At 35.0% G+C, this 19,749-nt stretch overlaps 1 protein-coding gene across 3 annotated transcripts in view; it reads left to right on the top strand.

The window, feature by feature from the left end:
- The window catches only part of grik2.S (glutamate receptor, ionotropic, kainate 2 S homeolog), a 339,099-nt gene that overhangs the window by 245,792 nt on the left and 73,558 nt on the right, over positions 1 to 19,749 (top strand). For all 3 annotated transcript variants that reach the window (XM_041564634.1, XM_041564635.1, XM_041564636.1), the window contains exon 11: positions 6,485 to 6,708. In XM_041564634.1, the coding sequence (XP_041420568.1) occupies positions 6,485 to 6,708 (224 nt within the window). The remainder of the gene's footprint in view (positions 1 to 6,484; positions 6,709 to 19,749) is intronic.

Genomic DNA, 19,749 nt, shown 5'->3' with positions numbered 1-19,749 from the left:
CCAGGAGCACATTTGGCTTTGAGCTCAGGGTATGATACAACATTTTTATATATTTATTAGTAGGTTTCCCAGGTATTTTTTGCCCCTTTTTGACCTGTAGAGAAAATCTTCCAAATTAAGGAAGTATGAAAGGTTGGTGTTTCTCCATAGTGGCTGGGAAGACGTTAGGCAAATAAGTTATTTCTTTAAGAAATTTCAACCCTTGACACCAAGCTCTATAGGGGGGCAATGGTGGATGGAATTTCCCCTACATCAGAGAGTTTACGATAGGTTCGTTTTTTTTAAGCCTTCTAACGACCCTAATATGTTGGCTTGCAACGCCATATTGGCATTATATGGGTCAGGATGATATCACCAATGTAAATAGTATATTTGGGACGCCAGATAGTATAGTTGGAAGTAAGGTAATGCTACTGCCATCCTCTTTGTCAGCTGTGAGCTTCATCCAGGCAATTCTCGGCACTTTACAATTCCATATAAAGGGGAGAATGAGACTGTTGATTTTTAAATACTGATTTAGGGATGTAAATTAGGGCATTATGTAGGTGAAGCAATTTGGGGAGATATACCACCTTAATGAGATTTATTCTCCACCACAGTGTAAGGGGAATGTCAGACTCAAATTTTGAGATTATAGGGTTAAGATTGTTTTGTACAAACCGGAAGAGATCTGGGTGAATATTTAGTCTTTAGATGCTTAAATTCTTAAACCCATGATAGTTGAGCATTGGGGGGGGGGGGTTAGTGGGGGCCTGATTATCTATGGGCAATAACAGGAATTTATCTTTAGACCTAAAAATTCTCCAAACTGTTCTACTATGGTAAGGAGGGCAGGAAGAGAATTCACAGTATCTGCTAGATATACAGATGAAGCCACTTGGATTTGTGTGTTTGATTCGTCATGACTCGGGATTAACTGAAGAAACTGTGTCTAAAGTCATCTTAACTCATTTAATGCATTTAACCTTTTCATTATCATACCAAAGCACCATTGTTCACAATGGTGAACACTTTAATTAGATGGGATGCTGTGATGCAATTTTCTGTGTTAAATGGGATAAGTGAGATAAATTGGTTTAGATATTTTGTGTTAAGCACACAAACCAAAGTGGCTTCATCTGTATCAATAAGTCATCAGCATACAAGGATATTTTCTCTGTGAGTGGGCCAAGAGTCAGACCAGCAATTTGTTCAGATTCAAGTATGGCTATGTCCATGGGTTCAATAGCCAATGCAAACAGAAAGGGCGACAGAGGGCATTCCTGTGGACACAAGACCATTTACCCTGACCTTTGCAGTCGACTGTTACAGCCATTTAATAAAGTGTTGATTTAACCTGCGCAGGGTCTGCAATAGATAGGGCCATTCTATGGAATCAAAGGCTTTGGGTTTAGTCAAGTGAGGCCACTGCTCTGGTTCCCAACTTGTATTTCTATATAGTATATAGCATAGTATATAGCCTCCTCAGATTGATATTAGTAGATCTGTCGGGCATAAAGCCAGATTGGTCTAGGTGGATCAGGTCAATGATGTATCTTTGGAGTATTGTGGCGAGTATAACCACTATAATAAGGGCTTTGTTGAATGAAGAGGAAGAGAACCCACTTCAAAGGAGGTTTGAAGAGTAGTCAGTAATTGGGGGGCAATTGTTCCACCAGGGCCTTATACCAGTATGGACAGTATGGGACTTGGTGCCTGTATAGTGGGTACGTACAGTGACACAGTAATAACAGAAAAGGTAAAAAGTAACAAAATCAAAAAACAACATCTCAAAATGTCCTGTCTTCCCTCCCTACCCACCCCCATCTTGGATGGGTCTAATACCCATAACATAAGACTCTTTACTAGTCATTAACTGGGTGCATGCCCCTTTAACCAGAAAATAATCAACTTTGATATATGTGATTTAAGTCCCTTTCCAACCCAGTTGTACCATGGACTAGAGTTCTGCCCGAATATTGGTCTTGCCTTTGTCATAGTTACACATACCCCCATTATTGGACACCATCAGTGTACCCTGATGTGTTGTCAAAATACCGTCCCATAATACCTGACTTTGGGTGGATATGTTGACATCCATTATAACGTTTCAGTGGGGGTAATAATCATGCTCTGTGGATTATAGGTCGGTCCTTACTGGGGAGTAGCAGATATACTGGATCCATGGTTCTCGCATGTAGTTGGCGATCTGTGTAAACTGTTGCTTATAACCTGTTTGTGAATGGCACATTCAATCTCGTCTGGGGCTTGTCTCCGTGGGCCTTTCGCATCGAGCCAGGAAGTTGCTTCTGCAGGGGTTGTAAAAATATGTGCCACTGTCAATAATCCTCAATTTGCCTGGGAAAAGCATACTGTATTGGTGTTGTGTGTCCCTCTGCCATCTTTTGACTCCCTGGAAACTCGTTCTTTGTTTCTGTACTGCCGTGGAGAAATCTGGGTGGAAAGAGTTCCGTGAGCCATTGTGTTGTATTTTGCCTTTTTTGGCAGGCTGCTCTTAGGATCGCATCTCTGTCACTATAGTTGAGGAACTTTAACAGGAAGGGACTCGGTGGGGTCCCTGGCAGGGCACTCTATTTGGGATTCTGTGGGCCCTTTCCACTACGAAGTTAGTGCAGAAGGTATCAGCCCTGAAGAGTCCTTTCAGCCAGGATTTTATAAATTGCTCAGGACAAGGCCCTCAGCTTTTTCTGGCAGTCCAACATTATTTTTCCTATGCCTGTTCTCGAGTCCATCAATTTTTCCTAAGGCAGTTTGAAGTTTGCTGTTGCATTGATTGTATTGATCTATGTAGGGGAGATACTTGATCCTTTAATGGTTTAGACTGCAGTTGTTCTCTCCCTTACATTCTGTAGGTCTCAGCAGTTATATATCTAATTTAAGAGCCTCCAGTTGGCCCATAGCAGTGGTGCGATTTTCCAATATTGCTCCCATGAGCTCAGCCAGTGTTGGTACTGTAGGAGCCTGGTCAGCTTGCGATATAGCGGTGGAGACTCTTGGCTACTATCTCTATCTGCTGCTTGTTGTGAGCTTTACTGTCAAGCTTTACTGGGTTGTGATATGTGTCATTGGTTCTGATTCTTTGCCTCTTTGTGCTGGGCACACCCAACAGGAAACAGTTGTGATTGTCCCTTTAAGGTAGGCTCTGTATGGACCTTATAAGCCTTAGGTAGCCTGGGGATACCCTGCCAGGTAGGGCCTTGCCTTATTTACTGTTGTAAATTAGTTTCAGGACAGCCTCCCTGAAATATTGCTGGTGGTCAGGCTACAGCTTTTGTGTTTTTACTGTGGTTTGTTGCCTGTATGGGCACTAAGTAGCCCAACACTGTGTTTGGTATGTGGCCAAGAGGGCTTCTTCCTGCTACTAGGGACTCTCCTGCTGACCCGATATTTGGCACAGACTATAATGGGCCAGAGGTGCATGCCCTGGAGACTGTCTCTGTCTCCTGCCTCGTTCTTGCATATTTTCTGAGAATGCTATGTGGCCTCTTAATTTGGGGTGCCCCTGGGTCCCACAGCCCCTTACCCCTTATGCTTCAACCGCTGGCTTATGGTTGCAAGCCGGTCCAAGCTCGGTTGTAGTTCCGCTCGAATAGCGCCTACTCTCCTGCCGACCCGATATTTGGCACAGACTATAATGGGCCAGAGGTGCATGCATTGGAGACTGTCTCTGTCTCCTGCCTCGTTCTTGCAAATTTTCTGAGAATGCTAGGTGGCCTCTTAATTTGGGGTGTCCCTTGGGTCCCACAGCCCCTTACCCCTTAGGCTTCAACCGCTGGCTTATGGTTGCAAGCGGGTCCAAGCTCAGTTGTGGTTCCGCTCGAATAGCGCCTACTCCAATCTTCGGCTAGACTGCACCGCTAGGCTGCATAGTGAGCTCTTTTTTTCGCCGGAATCATCTATCTAATCTCATGCACTCAGCGAGTGAGAAAACCCTGACAGTTCCTATTAAAATAATTGCTGTAGGCTGTGTTCGCTGAAAACTCTAAGCACATTTTTATTTCAAATATAATTCATTTAAGAACATTTCAAATAGCAGATCATAGTGTGGTTCAAAACTACCTAACAAAATGTTTTATTTTACTTGAAATGCAGTACAGTTTAACACACAGTCTAGAATATAGAAATAGAGAAAAAATGGGTTTAAAATAAAGGCTTCCAGCATTATTTATTTGCACTTCATATGCTTTTGCCAGAAGCTAAAGTTATTTATTTATAGAAAATAAAGAGGAAATTGGTGTCAATATTACCAGAAAAGAGAAAAAAAAAGTATAGAAGATGAATTGAAGTCTTAATTATACATTATCTGCCCTACTAAGACTGGAAAGGCTATGCTTTACAAGAAATTGTGATTTATTATCTGGTACTCTCTTTTCCAGAAAGCTCAGAATTATGGCAATTCCATTTTCATTTAAACAATATTTTTTTTTCTTTTAGATTGACTAGATTTACTCCTGTAATATTAAGAGAGTAGGGGATATTTTTAGGTCCATGTGGCACAAGTACTAGAGCACTAAAGGGAGCAAGACCAAGCTCTTTAGTGCTCATCTAACAAACAGGGAATGCTGCTCTCCACACTTGTATGAAAATGACTAATTGTAGCATTTTGTTTGCACATCTTTTAAATGTACTTTGAATTAGCTAAACCAACATAAATTCATGGTGGTATCTAGTAAATTATAGTGACACATTCAGATCAAAAAAATAAGATAGGAATAAGACATAGGAATACGTTTTTCATGTTTTTAAAGAAACAGTCTTTATTTAAACATGTTTTTTAAAACAGTAGGAAGGATAATATATCACATGGCATTTTTATATCAATAAACTCCTATCTTGGATTTATTATCCAGAAATTTCAAATGCCAGTTTTACACTCTTTGGTCAGCAACAGTTGCCTTCTTCAAAGCATACAAATAAAAAATAATCAGGTCACTAGTTCAAGCCCAGCCAGGATGTTACATTATACTTTAAAACACTTTTTATATAAAAGTAGTTTATTGCCAACCTATAACAGGTTACAAAAATATGTTTACCTCACATTGCATTGTTTTGCAATTTTTTGATTAATTAATTGACAATTTTAGCATTTTAAGTAAAAAGATATATTATAGATCTTTATTTAATGTGGAAGTAAAGCCACCCTGGCAAATTTTAGTTGTGGGGGGTTATTTACTAAGCTCCGAATTGTGTTATAATAGACTTAAAAAAAATCACGCTAAAAAGCCTGAATATAAAAACACGGCACCTCAAACCTGTCGAGTTTGCATAAAAGTTAATGGGAACAGTCCCATTGATTTTTAGTTGTGTCGGGGGTTTTGGGCAATTTCACAATGTTTTCTGAGTTTTCGGGGAAAATTCCCGAAAAAATCGTGAAAATCGGAGCTTTTCCCGCAAAGGTAATTTTCAGGAAAATGTAATAATAAATAAGCATTAAAAACCAGAGCGGGTTAGGTCGGAGTTTGTAGCAGCCAATATTGAGATAAATTCGGACCTTGATAAATAACCCCCTTAGTACTTTACGAGCGCACATCCCACGACCCATCAAGCCCATAAGCTCCCCAGCAGCAATGGCTCTACATTTAGCTGTGTCACTTCTGTTTCCAGCATCCATTTTGCTGATCAGTGAACAGGCGCATACACACTGGAAGCTAAATTGGGACCTTGCAATGCTGGAAGCTAAATTGGGACCTTGCAATACAAACACATATTCCTGGATGAGATACATAATGGGAATGGATATATGAAAAAGTGTGTTCTCTGTCATATTGGCCATTTAAAGTGGCAGGAAATACCTTCTCTGAAAGGCATAATCATTAGTGCACAGGTACAGCTGAGAGTCATCTGCAGGCAGATAGGTTTACAAAGAGCTGAAGACAAATTCGGAAATAATGACAAAATTTGCAAAATGTTATAGTTAAAAGATACATTCACAGAAATGGAGATAGCGGTTTCTGAATATGTTGGGAAATCTGACAATTATCCAAATCAACACTTTTATTTTGTCTCAATATCACCAGTTTAGTGATTTCCCCCTGATGTGTTGTACAGGTATGGAACCTATTATCCACAAAGCTTGGGACCTGGGGGCTAAAAGATCTTTCCGTAATTTGGATCTTCTAGATGTACTAGAATCATGTAAATATTAAATACGTCCAATAGGCTGGTTTTGCTACTAGTAAGGATTAATCATATCTTATTTTGGATCAAGTACAAGTTACTATTTTATTTTTATAGAGAAAAAGGAAATAATTTAACATTTTTTGGATTATTTGAATAAAATGAAGTCTATGGGAGATAGCTTTTCTGTAATTCTGAGCTTTTTGTATAACATATTTCCAAATAACAGACCCCATACCTGTATTGTGATATATTGTGATAGATTTATATATTTTTTAAATAATACAATATTTAATATAAAATATTGTGATAGATATATATTTTAACTAATACAATATTTCTTCTTTTTTTTCATTTCTGTCCACAGAAAGCTGACCTTGCAGTTGCACCACTCGCTATAACATATGTAAGAGAGCAAGTCATTGACTTTACCAAACCATTCATGACTCTTGGAATAGGTATCTTGTACCGAAAGCCCAATGGTACAAACCCCGGCGTGTTCTCCTTCCTGAATCCTCTTTCCCCTGATATCTGGATGTATATTCTGCTGGCTTACTTGGGTGTCAGTTGTGTGCTCTTTGTCATAGCCAGGTAACATGTTTACTTTAGTGACTGTTTGACAGTTATTTAGGTGAAATAGTTTTCAGAAGTTAAATATTTGACATTAACCAATTTCAGTTCATCATTAATAATTAAAACTCTCGCCAATTTTTGTTTCAATATAGTTCCTGCCAATTTAAAGGCTTAATATTGTAAGAACATTAGGTTGTTATCTATACTATACAAGTCTTGCATGTTTCTGCTATCTTAAAGGAGAAGGAAAGGTTAAAACTAAGTAAGCCTTATCAGAAAGGTCCATCTAAATATACCAGTAATCCCCCAAAGTAGTGCTGCTCTGAGTCCCCTGTCAAAAGAAACACTGCATTTCTTTCCTTCTATTGTGTACACATGGACTTCTGTATCAGACTTCCTGCCTTCAGCTTAAACATCATTGCCCTGGGCAAGAGCATGCTCAGTTTGCTCCTCTCCCCCCACCCCTCCCTTCTCTACTGTAATCTGAGCCCAGAGCAGGGAGAGACACAGGCAGGAAGTGATGTCAGACCATGTTAATACTGCAGCTCCTATCCTAAACAAACAGAGAGCTTCTAGAGCTTTTTACTCAGGTATGGTAAAACATTCTACAGAATAAATATAGCATTCTAGCTTGCACTATTGCAGCTAATCTATCGGCAATAAAATGCCTCCGTAGCTTTCCTTCTCCTTTAAATTAAAATTCAGCATTCTTTTTAAAAATGCTTCCCTCCCCCCATTTTGGGGGGTTGGGGAATAAAAAAGAAAAAAGTATACATAAGTATTCAAGTATACAATTAAACAGAGAGAAAAAGATATTAAGGTAATGTTAAGGTAAAGCAGTTAATTGACAGAGCCTGGTTAGTATATCTGCATTCATATAGACCCTTTTCTATTTAAAAAATAGATATATTATTTGGCTCTGTTCTATAGCAATACCATATTAATATTAAAATAAAACAAACTAAAATGATAAACTTAATAAATGATTGATATTAATGATTAATAAATATCACATTAGCAGATATACCACTATTACTACTGATAATAATAAGATGCAATTAATATTTGATACATAAATTATGTAAATTAGCCTCCCCTAATAATGTTAAAAGAATGAAAAGCAAACACATATAGATATTCATTTTTCTATCTATTATATATATATATATATATATATATATACACACACACACACACACACACACACAAATATATAATTATTATTTCTCACATTTCTCAAATCTGGCACAGGTTTGCATTATTTCTCATTTATTGGGAATAATGTAAAAGGAGCATATCCATTCTCTAATTTCTTATTTTGTATGCAAAGGCCTATGCCAGATTTTGTTCAGGTAAATTTTCAGAACTATTTAGCTATGGCTGAAAAAATATTAATATTACATAGAATGGGAGCATAATGCAAATAGTGCATGCATTTCCTTAGTAGAGGTCTATCTGTAGTTCTGGTTCAATTAATTTTTTTTTGTCAGTGCTGGCTTTTCAGCTTTCTGCTTGCTCAGCTTTCTGAGACTCTCCAGTGTATTGCAACATTCAGAGCTGATTCAGAGTTAGAATAAGTAGAACAGACCAACAAATGAAGATTTAAAGACCAAGGGAAGTCCAAGGGGAAACAAGGACATTGTCTTTTGTACTTTTTTTTTAAATATACTATCATTCTTGAGAAAAAATAGGCATAATAATTATAATACACATTTTAATTGTGTTATTAATCAGTACAAGGATAGTGTAAGTGATTGTTTTTCTTCTAAACTATTATACTAAACAATTTCTAGTTACCTTAAAAGAAAAATCTATAATATGCATGTCTTTAGTAAAAAGTAGTATAAAATGTTTAAACTACTTTTTAAGTATATCTCCTATTTGGAGGAACCTGAAGCACCACAAAAACATTTTTGTGGAAAACTCTCTACTTTTAGACATGTACTGCAGAGTAGGGGGGGCCACAAGTTCTACCTATAATCTGCATATCACATCCATCATTAGCTATTTATTTGGTCAAAGGCAGTCATAAACAGAAGAAAAGAGGAGTCCACATGGACAAGAATATGCATGGTCTATGCATAATGTGGGAATTCAAAAAGTATTATTCTTGTATAGTAACAGCTACACAAATTGGAAGGGTATCTATGTATGTATGTTTTATAATCTTTGCATTAAGTCAGTGTACAACTTTTTTAAGATATTACATAAAAATATATATTTTTTAAATATTTTATAGTTGTAGACAATGCTATTTTATGGAAAAGGGAGATAATCAATTTTTTTTGTTAATTACATACTGTAAGACATATTGTTCACTTATATATGGTGTAAAGCCCTAATATAGTCCAAATATACTTATTACTAGTACTACCAATAAAAATTGACAATATTAAAAACAACAACACAAACACAGACTTCGAACCCTATATTTTTTAATACATTTAATATAGTTTTCATAAATATAGCATTATATGAAAACATTACATGTAAAACTGAAAACAGAAATAACCTGTTAAATGACTTATTAAAAATGTTACCAATTTTTCCATGATATCTTGATTAAAAAAAATTGGTGAGAGTCTAATCAACTGTACTGTATAACTGTATTAAGAAAGTTGTTTTAAGAACTGAAACAGAAACTTACAGAAAACAGATATGTATGTTGATGTAGTATACTTTACTCTTATTAATAACTATTTTTTTTCTTGTGAATGATTATGAATCCTTCTTACATTTTTGTTTTCATTTGTTTAGTTTTGTTTTCTTCCACTTAAACAAGTGTGTAATGAGGCTGTGCAGGATAAAAAGTTTGAATTTCTGGTCAAGGTGCCCTTAATCTGTAAGAGGGATTTTCTTCTTGGTTCAAATACTTTACACAAAAAGAAGTTGGTTGAGATGTAAAGAGCTATTTTCTTGAATAGGATGATCCACGTAATTTTTGAATGACTGTGTGCGCAATATAGAAGTCAGAATAGATAGCAAATTTATTGCATTTAGGTTTTCCTAGTCATGCAATATACTTGTAGAAGCATTCTGCTTGTTTTTTTTCTTCTGAAAATGTGGCTTCAAGAAACCTTCTTTAAAGTTTGCCATATTGTTTGACTATTTGACCATTCGATAGTCGAAAGAACTGTCTCTTTAAAAAAACTTTGACTACCTACTTCGCCACTTTAAACCTACCAAGCATCAATGTTAGCCTATGGGGACCTTCCCCATAAGGTTTCTAAGCTTTTTTTGATCAAAGGAAAATCCTTCGATCGATGGATTAAAATACTTCGAATCGTTCGATTCAAAGGATTTAATCGTTTGATCGAACAATTTTCCCTTCGATCGAAGTATTTGCAGTAAATCCTTCGACTTCAATATTCGAAGTCGAAGGATTTTACTTTGAGGGTCGAATATCGAGGGTTAATTAACCCTTGATATTCGACCCTTAATATATGTGCCCCTGTGTGTGAAGCTTTTTTAGTATTCTAAAATCTGTAGTTATTATATACTTGTCATTCTAAAATGTGACATTAATGTACACTGAAGGACATCAGTGAATTATTGTGCAGTAGAAAATGGATAACAAGATGCCTAGCTTTTCATTGATACACTAATCTGCTGTCAGAAAATCTATTGTCCTGCTGAATAAAATGCCACATACTATACATCTTAGCATTAAGTATATCAATGCTACATACATCTGTTTATTTCAAAAAACGAATACATATGATTTTACTCTGTAAATGTGTAATAATGGCCACTGTAGTAAAACCACAGTTACAAGAAGCTATTGGCATTGGTGCCTAAGGCTTGAAATTCTAATGGAAAAACTATTTTTTTCTGATAGGGAAACTAAAGAATGTTTGTAAAACTTTTTAAAGCACTTAACTTAAATTTTAATTTATCAAAACATAATTTCATCTGGAAACTAAATGCTATTTGTAACAAAATTATTTTTACAAACTTTTAACATAAATTACTTACTGTTGCCAATTTCCTCAATTGTCCTGAGGGCTTTTCGGTGGACCCTAAATTATAATCAGCATGCAGATATAAAAATATAATCCTATTTACTTCTAATAATTTATTTTCTCTGCTGTGTTTTTTCCCTTTTACAATTGTGACATACTGTAATAATAAATTGGTAATCCTGCAAATTATTAATTTTTAGCACAGATACAAACATTTTAAGGGTCATGCATTTTAATAAAAGTGATTGAATTAAATTAATGTAGCAAATTTAAATCAGTTCCTTATGCCTGTATTTGGAATAAACCCGGATGACATTGTTACTTGGAATAAACTGCAAGTTTAAAAACAAGTTAAAAGGAAACTTCATATTCTTGTAATGAAGAGAAATACTTTTTAGTTACAGCAAGTAAATAAAAAAGTAATATCTGCAGAAATATATTGCAATAATGTATATTATAATGGAAACCTAATATGTAGCTATAAGGTTTTCATTATTTCCCCATTAATAAATATTTCCATATAGAAACAGTTAAATAAATCAACTTCTTTCATTGTGATACCAGTATTTGAATCAACAAGAAAAAGTTTTATTTTAACTGTAAGTATTGTTACTGGCCTTTTAACATTTCTCATGGGGAAAGGGCTACAACTGTCATCTAAGTTGGTTCAGAATATGCACCAAATTTCTATTCTGACAAATAAAATGAAGATTTGGGTAAGTTTTTCAAAAGTTTAGTAGATTTTTTTGTTTGAAGACATATTATTGCTAAGCAGTATATAACATCTGCCTATTGGTTATAATGTTATATAATGTTTGCAAATGGGTAAGTATTATTATTTTTTATGAATGCATGTATTAAGGTTATAATAAAAATACTTTACAAGACATTTTGAAAGAGAACTTTTTCTACAGGATAAAGGAAATTAACTGTATTAAAGTGTAGCTTCCCCCTAATATTCTGCCTAATCATTCACTTGCCACTTGCCAGCAGGTCTATAATTATAATTGTCTATTAAATAAAATACCATTACTCTCTTAATGAGGAAATGTATTTTTAATTGTGTTATGATTAGCATTATGAATATTCTTTTTGCCTATAGGTTGCTCTTTCTTTCCTTCTGATTATTTTTTTCATTAACCATTTTAAAGTTTGCAACAAGACTTAAAAAGTACCGCCAAATATTACAACATAAAGAGAAAACATCTCTTTAAATATTGCATTGATAACTTTATATTGACTTAACAACTATTTTTATATTAATTTTTAGATATCCTTTAGTAGACACAAGTGACTCATACATAGGGATATATTTATCAAAGAATGAAGTTAGAGGTCACCACAGTCCTCTAGAGTGAAATTCCGCCACTCTCTATTCATTTCTATGGGATTTTTAAAAGAGCATTTATCAATGGGTAAAAGTGAAAGTTCATGCTTTGATAAAAGCACCTTTCAAAATCTCATAGAAATGAACGGAGAGTGGCGGAATTTCACTCTAAAGGACTGTGGCGACCTATAATTTCACTCTTTGATAAATATACCCCAAAGACTCAACATAGATCAACTGATTACACAATACCTTTTTGTAGTGAAAATCATTCTAATATTTGTATCTAGTATTTATAAAATCTGAGACGATAGCTAAGCACTCTTTTGAACTTTAAAGGGTAAATAAAGATAATTATAAAATGTTCATACCTTATATACATTTAATGGGTTGAGATAATAGCAAGGTAACTGATAAGAGAACAATATATATATATATTTTTTAGTATAAGCTGTAGGAATAGTAATTATAATATCTCACTTGACAAATTCTATTCATCCCTCTTGCTAGAACATACTTAAACTTGACAACAGTAGAGCATGCAGAATGCTTAGCCAGCACTACTGATAGGTGTTGTCATATAAATTAGAGCAAACCCATTGAATATCTCAGTAAACTGCCTCTAGATTTAGGATTTTTCCTGGTTGGACTTTTAAAGGGGAAAACCACCATATTTTTGTAGGGAAAAAACCCCTCAAATTATTCATGATTTATTAAACCCAGATGGTGGTAAAAGTCTGAATAAAAAAGTACTCCAACTCAGACCTGCCAAGTTCATGTACAAGTCAATAGCAAATATGATGATTTGCGCTGGGTTTCTGAAAAAGTTGCAGTATTCGGGTATCAAATTCGGAAAACTCACAAATTCGGATTTTTAATGATCTTATTGAGACCTGCACAATAATTATTTTTTTTTCGGGAAAATGAAGATAGGGGGGAAAGTGTGTGCAGATTTGGTCATAGTGTCTTTCCAAAAATAGTGACATAAATTATATTTTATATATGGTCTTAATGACCAACACACAAATCCAGATGAAGAAAAAAAAGTTAAATAACATGTGAAAAAGGTTCCAAAAGAAGACATCTTGAATTAAATTGATAATTAACCATGTGGTTCATGTCAGCATTTAATGAGTTGAGAAGGCGCCTATTTATGAAGCCTCGAATAATTTTTAGAGACAATTTTTTTTGAGATTTATTATACGCTCAAGCTGCTAAAAAGTTGAATCTGAAAATATTTCAGCTAAAAAGTATTGTAAAAGCCAATCACAGATTGTCCCTTTAACAATTGGAACATGTTTTTTTGCCTTCATAATTGTTGAAAGTTTCTGGCTATTTGACACTGGTTTTCGATCGATATTCTGAATAATTCAAGATTTTTCGGGCGACAATTCAAAAAAGTTGCAAGATTTGAATAGTCGCACGATTTTTAGTTTTCGAGCAATGAAAATTTTCACGAGTTTGGTTGAATTTTTATTAGTAAAATAATGTGACAAAATTGTGTTTTAATAAATAATACCAATTTATTAAATAATACTGACTTTTAACCAAATTAAGTAATAGATGCATAATTACAGTATCTGGATTGTATGTTTCAAACTGGTAAAACATTTTATTTGAAACTTTTGTTTATTTAGACACCTATAAAATCTCTGTTTAACCCTAATATTACAGTACTAATCATTAATCACTAATCATTCCTCCAGCATGTATAATTTATATATATTTGAGGGTTTTTAAATGATCTGGGTTACCAGATCATTATTGTACAGGTATGGGACTTGTTATCCAGAATACTCGGGACCTGGGGCTTTCCGGATAATTCCATAATTTGGATCTTCATACCATATGTCTATGAGAAATCAGGTAAACATTAAATTAACTGCCTCCAATAAGGATTAATTATATCTTAGTTTAGATCAAGTAGAAGGTACTGTTTTATTAGTACTGTTTTATTATTACAGAAATTTTTTTTTTTTAGAAATTTGGATTATTTCATTGTAATGGAGTCTACGGGGGACAGCCTTTCCATAATTCAGAATTTTCTGGATAATGGGTTTCCGAAAACAGACCCCATACCTGTACATGGTTTGCAGATCATTGTTGCTGAACTACAGATACAGCAGAATGCAGGCCCAATATGAGTACCTTTTACTGTTGTAAAAGCATTCCTTTTTCAGCATAATATCCCACTCTTTAGAGTTTCAAGTTTAGTTTTTTTCAAGTATGGGTTAGAGCAAGACTTTCATAATTTTGTCTGTGTCCTTGCACCACAACCCACTGATTTTGGCAAATATAATTCAATGCCATGGCTAAGTTCGGTATTTCCTAAAGCAATCAGTCTTGCCTAAATCTCTCATAGTCATTATCACAAGTTTGAAAACATACATTTTTTCTCTTTATAGATCCCTGGGAAGCACAGAAACAAGGCTTTTTACATTGGCCAATTGTTATATGAGTCCTGGTTGGATTGGGATTACATATAAAAATAACAGCATGCAATCGTTATATACTCTGGGCCCTGTACTAAGCCCAATGAAAAGTGAATATAACTATATATATGAATAAATAAAATTTATTGGCATAGCAGAGGGTGAATTATTTTGGGGAGGCTACATATACTAGCAAACTTAAAAGTTAGTAACTAGTGGGCATGCAGGCTGGATGGCAAATTACTGCATGATTTGGCCATTCAGGTTTATATTTTTGTATTCTACAAAGCCAGTTCTGTATAGAAAATCTATCTGTACAAAGTCCTCACCTCAACCCAAATGAACATGCATGGAAATCTTTCTAGTGGGAACTTTGGTGAAAGAGGCAATTTCATATCCCATTGGTTTTGGAATTAAACATCAGACAGGCTGGCTTGTGACCAAACCCAACTGTCTATATATTATAGCTGCTAAAATAAAATAATCCATGGCCCATGGATATTGCTATAATTTTCAGAAGTCCTGGCCATAGACTTGCAAAAAAGGGTTATACATTAAAAAAATAAGATCAATTTGTGTTTCTGTAAATAGGACAGCTGCTGGAGTGTAAAGGATGTTTTTCACATCAAGGCTACTTTTGTGAACCTGAGAGGTAACAGTCACCCAAATAGACAGTATCAATATGACACCTCTCTTTTGCAACCCCATAAATAGACACTCCCACCTGACACAGCTTGTACCATTAGACACTCCATCACAGGATGGTAAGAGGGGTAAGACGGGTGAAAGGAAGGGTGGAAACTCAAAAAGCCCCAAAACAATAGGCCATTTTTTGCACTTTCACTCTGATTTCAATGCAAATTCCCACAGGTCTCTGTATTCCATAGTAACACGCCCACTACTCATGCCCCTAACTTGTGTGCAAATTAGGCAACAGTGATAAACAAGACCTAGAAAGCCCCCATAATTGTCACTTGCTCTATGGTAGGCAGTAAAGGAAGGGCAGGTTTGTACTAGCTGACTCAGTATCCTCTGTACCTGCTCACCTTTGTGGTAACATTGTTATATGTAATTTAGCTATTTTGTAAAAATTTTAATTCAATAAATGTTTGTTTTTAGTGGACAACCTGTGCGTTTTGGTGTTTAAAATATAACTGACTGGTAATGGCATATCATTTTTAGCCCATAAAATAGGTCAACAGGTCACCAACAAAGTGAGAATCGACTAAATTTGATGATTTAGGCAAAATCTTTCATGAATCATGGAGTATGTATTTACAGTTGGCATGAGTGGTAGCATAACAGGCATCACAAAAACAATATAAAGGAAATTAACCCTAAAATTAAAGTTTAGCATTATGCAAATACACATATTGATAGACAAATTGCAGTTGGTCTTTATTTTAATGTTTTGGTGTTTGCAATTATCTAAATATGCAGCTGTCAGGCTAAGAATTTTAACTTAATTACCCTAGCAACTGAGAAGCACTTAGACATCAGAAAGGAAGATGAGTAGAACACCTAAACAGCATATAAGCAAAAAAAAAAAAAAAGACTAACAGTTAATCTGTTTTTGATTGCTTTACTTTCAATGCCAAGCAAAAAGAGATAGAATAGGAATGGTAAGAACCTTAAACACACCCTGTTTAAAGGTGAATTTTCCTTTAAAACAGGTAGAAAATGGCATAATGTTAATATCAACTGATTTCAGGTAGTTGATATGATCATCTTTCACTTTGAGGCTGACAGTCCTGTTGAGCAGAATGGTCAGTGGGAAAGTAAAAATTATTGCCTAAATGAATCTATAATATGTGTTCCCATGAAACTTAGTGCAAAAGACTAGGGTATGTGTAATGCATGTTTAATGGAACTGAAAATAAGACATTAGCTTTTAACTCTAGTTGGAATAGCAAAAAACTGTGTACAGAACTTGTGCTGTATAAATAGTTATTTGCCATAAACAGACTAGCAAAGTGTTAACACATTTCCAGAGCAAAGTAAGTAAATTGGTCATTCTTTAAATCTCTCAAGAGATTTACTAGCTGCACATAGCAGAAACAGTGGCAGAATATTGATTGTTCTTGTTTAACCTGATGATGCTGTTAATTATTAACCTTTCTACCTCAGCTTGTTCTCTTAAAAAACTGTCAGGAACTGGAACTTTAGATTAGATAATATAAAGTGACTGACATCTGATGTTAGAACAAAGACCTTACATCCAGCTTCACAGAATACACACTAATTATTAAAAAGAGTTTGCATTTTTATTTACAAAATGTCATGATAACCACATCTGTTAAAGAGATGCTACCATCAGAATAGGTAGTATATTATTGCAGTTCTGTTGTATTTTAATTACTATAATAATGTCATATGATTGTTATCATACTGAAGATGATTATAATTATTTAAGAAGTATCAATTTTTTTAGAGATAAAAACATTGATATTCTAGTGTTAAACTGGTGAAAAATAGGCTGATAATGCCTGCCAACTTCCTGGCCTGGCTATCAGTAAACTGTGTTCAACTTAAACACTATAAGGGTTATTTATAACTTCAAGTGCAATGTTCAAAGTGCAAGTTTGGATGCATTCAGCATGTTTTTTAAACATAATGCATCACTTCTTTCCATTATTTCAGCATAATTGGGATCAAATCAGATGAAATAGCACTTGTGTCTAGCATTTTCAGAATGGGGGGGCTATTTGTTTAAAACGATTCAATTCATTGAGAGCAAAGCTGGTGCGCTATTGATGCAACTAGCGCTGGAAACCCTGGCGCTACTGCTAGGTCCAGCATAGCAGCAGCTTTAGGGTTCCCCAGTGTCAATAGGTTCTGTTACACACCATTTATCAAAATAGGCAGGATGGATGCATTGGCAACCATGGGAAAATACAAAAGCGCATATTGACACAAGTACCTTAATGGCATCAGTATGCACTCTTCAGAAATTAAATTTTTGTGGGTGCATTCATAAACATAAAGCCCTTTCTCACTACTTATTGTATTCAAAATGCATTTTATGCTTTAGTTATTATTTAACTAAACATACATTAATGTTGAATTATAGGTATAGCCGTACTAAACGTACTAAAAAACTAAAAAGAGGATAAACCCCACTCCAGAACATTTAAACATGTAAATAATGAATGAGTAGTTAATTGTGCAGATGATGAAATCATATAGGAACGTACCTAGAGTACCACCATGTGCAAAGTTAATAAAAAGTCTCTCTATTAGGAGTGTGTGTAAACATACCTTTATTTTATGTTCTCATAACAAGTCTTCAATTAAGTGAAGATGTATTGCTTACAGTGTTTTGGGTCCATATGGATGGGCCTTTTTCTTGATGGATCATTCCAGCAATCAGTTTAAGTACACATTAGCACATTTTTAATACACTTTATTGGTCTGTATAGCCTCTAAATTCATTGCTAGTTTAAAGTAGAAATCTTATCATGGCTTGTTACATCAGGTACCAACTTAAATTTGTAATCTTGATCTGGATATGATAGCAATGAACTGGGGTTTATGTACTAAATAAGAATTCAGAATGACATCTTGCAGCTGATCAGAGGATTAGTTACTGACATTTCTGTTAATATTTTAGGTTAATGAATTTGTATGATTACAAACTGGAAAATGGAAACTGGAAAATGGAAACTGGAAAATGAGGTTCAATGTTGATAAATGCAAGGTTATGCACTTTGGCAAAAATAATATAAATGCAAGTTATACACTAAATGGCAGTGTGTTGGGAGTTTACTTAAATGAGAAGTATCTAGGGGTTTTTGTAGATAACAAGTTGTCTAATTCTGGGTAGTGTCATTCTGTGGCTACTAAAGCAAATAAAGTTCTGTCTTGCATATAAAAGGGCATTAACTCAAGGGATAAAAACATAATTATGCCTCTTTATAGGTCCCTGGCGAGGCCTCATCTGGAGTATGCAGTGCAGTTTTGGACTCCAGTCCTTAAGAGGGATATAAATGAGCTGGAGAGAGTGCAGAGACATGCAACTAAATTGGTTAGAGGGATGGAAGACGTAAATTATGAGGGTAGACTGTCAAGGTTGGGGTTGTTTTCTCTGAAAAAAGGCACTGGCGAGGGGACATGATTACACTTTACAAGTACATTAGAGGACATTATAGACAAATAGCAGGGGACCTTTTTACTCATAAAGGGGATCACCGTACCAGAGGCCACCTCTTTAGACCAGAAGAAAAGAACTTTCATTTGAAGCAACATAGGGGGTTCTTCACATGTGGAATGCACTGATGTTGTGATGGCTGATTCAGTTAATGCCTTTAAGAATGGCTTGGATGATTTTTTGGACAGACATAATATCAAAGGCTATTGTAATACTAAGCTCTATAGTTAGTATAGGTGTGGGTATATATCATTTATGTGAAAGTAGGGAGGGGGGTGTGTGTGTATGGAATCTGGATGCTGGGTTTTCATTTGGAGGCGTTGAACTTGATGGGCTTTGTCTTTTCTCAACCCAGTTTAACTATGTAATAAGATGTTATTCTGTTTGGGAATAGTTTTAAAAATATTTTTTTTTCTCTTTTTCTGCCTGTTCTGAATCAAGGTAAATTATGGTTTTGTGAAAGACTAAATATTTGTGTATATTTTTAGTTTAGTTAGTACTGTATCATCTGCAGTATGTAACTGAATGTTAATTAAAACTGTGTATGGAGAAGGTGTGGAACAGCTCATGATCGGCGAAGGCAGTGTGTTGGCTTGGGCGTGCATGGCTGCCAGTGGCACTAGGACACTAGTGTTTATCCATGATGTGACACAGGACAGAAGCAGCCAAATACATTCTGAGGCATACTGTCTGCTCAAATCCAGCTAAATGCAGTCAAATTTATTGGGGGCGTTTCATAATACAGATGGACAATGACCCAAAACATACAGCCAAAGCAACCCAGGAGTTTATTAAGGCAAAGAAGTGGAATATTCTTGTATGGCCAATTCAGTCACCTGATCTGAACCCAATTGAGAATGCATTTCACTTGTTGAAGACTAAACTTTGGACAGAAAGGCCCACAGCAACTGAAAGCCACTGCAGTAAAGGCCTGGCAGAGCATTAAAAAGGAGGGAACCCGGAATCTGGTGATGTCAATGAGTTAAAGACTTTAGGCTGTCATTGCCAGCAAAGGGGTCTCAACCAAGTATTAGAAATGAACATTTTATTTTCAGTTTTTTTTAATTTGTCCAATTACTTTTGAGCCTGTGAAATGAAGTGATTGTGTATAAAAAAAAGTCTTTAGTTCCTCACATTTTATGCAATCTTTTTGTTCAATCCACTGAATTAAAGCTGAAAGAGTTGTTTTAT

Source organism: Xenopus laevis, chromosome 5S (assembly GCF_017654675.1).
Source record: "Xenopus laevis strain J_2021 chromosome 5S, Xenopus_laevis_v10.1, whole genome shotgun sequence".
Classification (NCBI taxonomy): Eukaryota; Metazoa; Chordata; class Amphibia; order Anura; family Pipidae; genus Xenopus; species Xenopus laevis.
This window is presented reverse-complemented; position numbering and strand designations above follow the sequence as displayed.